The sequence below is a fragment of the Triticum urartu genome, chromosome 1A, assembly GCF_056163025.1.
Source record: "Triticum urartu cultivar PI428250 chromosome 1A, HENAU_Tu73, whole genome shotgun sequence".
Classification (NCBI taxonomy): Eukaryota; Viridiplantae; Streptophyta; class Magnoliopsida; order Poales; family Poaceae; genus Triticum; species Triticum urartu.
The window spans coordinates 38,485,319-38,490,636 of record NC_141873.1 but is presented as its reverse complement, the minus strand read 5'-3'; the positions used below and the strand labels follow the sequence as shown (position 1 = coordinate 38,490,636).

The following is a 5,318-nucleotide window of genomic DNA, read 5'->3' as shown; positions in this document are numbered from 1 at the left end:
AAGGTGCCCTTATACACCGTCACCCAAAAACACGGCACGGACGCACCTGGGTATATTAGGGAACCACATTTCTGGATGTCAAAAAATAAAAAAGGATACCCACATTTCTGGACTTGGGATATCTTGCTCGAAGGGTAGTGCTGACTCGAGTAAAGCCCTCATGGTGATCCCGCAACGTGTCATGTGCACCTTGAGCAAACGGTCCCAACGAGTCCCAAAACCTTGACTGAAAATGCCACGTGCATTCAAATGGAGTTCGAATGGAGGCTTGCCGTGACGGGCGTTTGCAGCCTTCTCATACTTGGATGTTTCGCGTGGCAGTTGAAGAAAAGAATGGGTGTCTAGTGGATCACAAGATAAAAGGTTCTCGAAAAACATTTGCTTGCAGTCATTGTTCAGAAAGGAAGTACCAGAGTTTCAAGGTGTTTAAGAAGTTCATGCATGCTGTGGTTGCTCGTTAAACATTTAAGAAGTTGATTCTGCTATCACACGAAACAGCCACAGCTCCAGTGCCGAGGAGGATAGATAGGTAGATAGATCTGTGCATTTACATACACGAGGGCATGGGGCACCACCATGCACACAATGTTTCCTGCTCACTGCTCTTTGCTCGTGCCGAGGGCCAGGGATTTGAGTTCTGGCATCAGCCTCTCTTCTAGGTCTTCCTTCTTCTCCAGCATTCGGTCCGATGTGCAATCGTCTTCCTGCATGGCAAAAATGAGACAATGCATCATTGCACGCATGAGCGGCGCAGACAGTAGTCCAAGTTCTTTTGTAGTTTTTCCACACGGCAGATGATAGATACCGACAAAAGAAATGTTAATGCATGAATCCAATGTAGTTACTGTTTGACCATAGCAGATGATGTCAGGTAAATGGGGAGAGCTCGAAATAGAAATTAAGAGTACATGTATAGAGTTCAGGGCAGAACCCGGATGAAAGTTATGGGAGGATATAACAAACTAATCCTTTTCTAATGCACACAACAGTGAGCACTGATGTATTCGAGATTGTTGGAGTGGGACTTACATCACCCGTAGCAGCATCTTGTAGTGCGAGAAGTTTCACGGTGGTGGCGTGACATTCAGTTAAAACCTTGAAGGTTGCAGCTGGTAGCTTGTCCTGAAAAACAGAGGCAGATGATCACACAGGTAAAGATTTTGCTAAAATTAACAGTGTTATATCTGAATATGTGAAATAACCCAACATCACAGACAGGCCAAAACATCCTAATTCTGTAAGCCTGCTATAAAACTAAAACCCAAGGGGCTAAGATACTATGGCTAGAATGCAGAGAACTGTCGATCATCGATCCAAAAGCCGGCAGGAATTTGATGGTTAACACTAGTTTCTGGAAATAATGGTGAGGCCGTGGAGCTACGTACAGGAATTATAATATCTTTTATGCTGTTTCAACATATCAGACAAATATAGTATCAAGGATTCTGTGATCAGGATACTGTTAGTAAAAGTTAACATATTCTACTTGACTTGCATTAAGTATATTTTAAAGCGAATGCAAATAAAAAATTACCTTCAGTAGTGTGATGACAGCACCAACAGCACTTCCAGGTGCCTGAAGAGCCTTGTTGTATGCCTACAAAATATTCCAAAAGGATGTTTCTCTGGTCAGTCTGTAAATACAGAGAGAAAGCAGGAGTGTTATTTCAGGAAAGATACAATCAAGCAAACCTGGAGAAAAAGTAGAGCAGCAACTTTTGGGAGGAAGGAAACTGGATCAGTTTCTGAAGAAACTTGTGCTATCAAATCCTTCAATTCATAGAAAGTAAGCTGTCAAATAATTAGCACTAGAATTCATCCATAAAGAAACTTAGCATGTATGAATTCACACCCTACCAATCTATAAGAGCGCCTACGAGTCTAATAATCTTGGTAAATTTATATTATCGTGGTGATTTTGACTTGCATTCTGCTATTCTGTACTTGCACTACTTTGATGCTTAAAAACACAAGAAACAACAAATTTTTTAACCGTGGAGAATACCATATTTTCATAGAAACAAAGATCGTACTGTAAGACAGGGTTTTTAAAAGTGCTACCAGAATGGTTCAGGTTATTTGTGCGGTTTGCTAAGTTTAGAATATGAAAACACAAGAAACAATCAGTGTTTGGGGCATATCAAATAAATGATGAACTGATAATATACTCATTCCACCTGAACTGGGGATCAAAGGGGAACGTTTAGGGACTAAACCAGCAAAAACTAAAAACCTGATAGGCCCAGATCAAGAAAGTCAGTTCCCACTGGTTTTCCAGACGCTCTGATACTACCATCAAGATAGAAGATACCAAGAACATACCTTGTGGTGGGAATGCAGCATTGATCGCTCAAGTCTTTCATCAAGCTTCTTAAATAACAATCCACTGAAAAAGAGAGTAAGCACTTTGATAATCCAGCCAATGCGGAAATCAAATACAAATATAAAATGTTACCTTTCCTCTGCTGTATCTCTTAAGGCGTCCATAAATGAATCAAACCGCTGTTGTGGATTTCGAGAAAAGGTTAGAAAGAGCTACAAAGTCCAGTTATATTAGAAGTTGTGGATCTCAAAGACATAGCAACAGTCACTTATTGGTTTTTTATTTAGTGTATGTGTTTAGACAACAAAGAACTCAGAAGTCATATGCTTAGGAACATGCACATTTTATCAACTAGCAAAGTATAACAGATTGGTGAGGAAGATCTTTCTTACATGCAAACTTATATAATTGACTAGTTATTACAGGATCAAATAATTGATGTCATAGAACACACAGAAAATTAACATGAAGTGGGTTTCGTGGTTAGTCTACAGAATGACAGGGTGTTTTACAGGGTATAGGCAGCAAACAAGAAATTGTGAATGTTGGGTATTTACAACATAGAATCTTGGCAATCTGGTGATTAACATAATGCAGGAAGCTTCACGGAAGAACTTCATCTATATACAGATTCATTGCCTCAAAAATGTATAGTATTGTATCATGTTAATCATCCAAATGTCTGCTGTACCCAGAGACCCAGACTAAAGTTTTTGTGGTATGTTTGATTGTTAACTGTAGGTGCTAACATATTACCAGAATTTAGGCTGTTATGCATACTAGATTTAGAACAAGAAAAATACAGAACTAAGGACTTCAAGGCTTCAATCAATTTGTCAAACAATATTTCTTGGTTACAGACAAACCTTCCCCTCCAGTGCTTCGACTAAAGCTTGAGCCTTCGATGACAATTGCCCTGGAAGATCCTTCGCCTAATTTTTTTTAACAAAAAAGAGCAACCCACAAAGTTAAACAAAATGACATTTTCACACAGGATTGACATATGGAAAAATGAAATAAGTGAACTGTACCAGAAAAGTACGCTCCGTAGTGCTGAGCTGAACATGCTGTTCTTCACTGCCTTCAAACTCCATTCCATTCTTCAATTTGTTGTCCTTATCCTATCGGTAGTTCAGTGCAAAGTACACGTGCTAGTCAGAGAAGTAGGTCACAAAACCTTTTAAACTATTCAGATTATAATTCATAAGGTAGTCACAGTTTCATAGTTCGTGGCGCAAGAAAGATCACAAGTAGGGAAGGGACTGTTCCAAGGGAAAATTAAAGCCAAAACGGATACATCACGAAATTATTTATGAATTATAATCTTGCAGGCAACCCCACTGTGTGAGCTTATAGAAGTTACCAGACTAAATAAAATCTTGTCAACTACTGGAGTACCCATAGTTCTTAGCAGATGATCGTGTAATATGCCCTGAAAACCAGAAAACAGGTAAATAAAAAGGACCTAAGTAAAGGCTGATAACGTATTGAGTAGCAAGCAATGTTGTGAGAACAATGCCCGTAGGCTATAGCAGCTTACAGAGGTAGCAGGATCATCCTCAAACACATCTAGAGCTTTTCCATAAAGTTGCATATCGAGGACAGACTGACGATGACAAAGAATAATACTGAAAAAAGTTAGATGATCTAGCACCAGAAGAGAAATGCAGGAAAGCAATTTAGCAATAGTGAACAATTTCAAGGCTATCCAGGAACTATATATTATAAAAAGAAAGCACAAAGTAATTGGGATGCAAAAGCAGATTACCTCATCCAGCTGCTTTTGCAGATTATCAAGCACGCTTCCCCTCCTTTCAGCATTTTCTGACGGCATGGTGTTCATTTTCTTCTTCCCTGCATCAATAAGCATTTGCCTCAGGTGAGAGGGCAATAATTTAATTGGGCCATTTAAGTCGTCTGAGCCTAATGTTGGTTTTAAAAGCGAGAGGTCTACTTGCTCGTGTTAGTCTAGCGACGCGACGCGCGTGACCTAGCAACTATCAGAACGACGCCGGCGACCAAACCGAGCGGTGGCCGACGGTGGCGCTCGCGGAGATCGTGCTCCGAGGACGAAATCGAGGGGGGAGAGGTTGGGGCTTTTGGCGCGGCTGCTCACCTGGTGATGCTGGCGTAGCCGAACGGGCGGGAGGAGGTCGGCCGGCGGCGAATTTGGACGGTGACGGCGAACAGACCGAAGAGGAGGAGGTCGACCAATTCGACGGCGTGGAGGCGTCCGAGCTCGAGGTCGTCCGAGCAGAGGAAGCAGTCGTGCAGTCGGGGCTCCCGGTCACGAAGAAAACGCCGGCGGAGCACGCTGGCCGCGGTGGCCTGCTCCGGCGATGCTCTGGCGCTCCTCGGTTCGCTTGGTGGAGAAGGAAACGGAGGGGGAGACCCACCTGGCGGCGGCGGGAGGGTTAGGATTTGGGTGGCTGGGGAGGCTTCAAGGGGAGAGGAGAGCCGCGGTGGTTGCTCACTGATGTCGGCCGACGCACGCGTCTGTGGATCTCTCTCACTGGAGAAGACGCTAGACGAGAGGGCAGGTGGAGGGTCCAGCGGGCTTGGGCCGGCTGTGTGGACTGCGCACACTCTGGTTGTGCACTGACATCCTGTGCGCGGTGGGTCGGGCTAGAAGAGAGTTGCTCAAAAAAAAACTGAGAAGGGAGGGAGAGGGGTGGTGAAATTCTTCTTTTTCTTTTAAAGACAAAAAATAAAGGAGGCTTGGGTGGACCAACTCACTTCTGGCAGTTATTGCAAATCATACCAAGTCTGTTAGCTGTAACAAGGATGTGACTGCACAAATGGAAGAGGCCGGATTCGAAATTTATCAAACTGAACGTGGATGCTTCTTTTCATGCAGAGGAGGAATCGGGTGCGATTGGCGTTGTCCTACGACGGGACGATAAAGGCCGCTTTATTGCTGCACAATGCAGATTCATTCATGTTTGCAGCATATGTAGCGACGGTTGAGGCTATGGCAATGCGTGATGGTTTAAAT

General features: G+C 43.1%; 1 protein-coding gene across 1 annotated transcript; it reads right to left on the bottom strand.

Annotated features, from left to right (window-relative positions):
• Window positions 1-357: 357 nt before the first annotated feature.
• Window positions 358-4,922, bottom strand: LOC125544683 (E3 UFM1-protein ligase 1 homolog). Its single transcript, XM_048708433.2, has 12 exons — window positions 4,440-4,922; window positions 4,092-4,177; window positions 3,864-3,929; window positions 3,687-3,755; window positions 3,355-3,444; window positions 3,190-3,255; window positions 2,456-2,502; window positions 2,323-2,386; window positions 1,693-1,770; window positions 1,535-1,597; window positions 1,030-1,122; window positions 358-704 (listed from the first exon to the last, which is right to left on the bottom strand). The coding sequence occupies exons 2-12, from the start codon at window positions 4,164-4,166 to the stop codon at window positions 597-599; spliced, it is 819 nt and encodes a 272-aa protein (XP_048564390.2). The 5' UTR covers window positions 4,167-4,177; window positions 4,440-4,922; the 3' UTR covers window positions 358-596.
• Window positions 4,923-5,318: the final 396 nt, after the last annotated feature.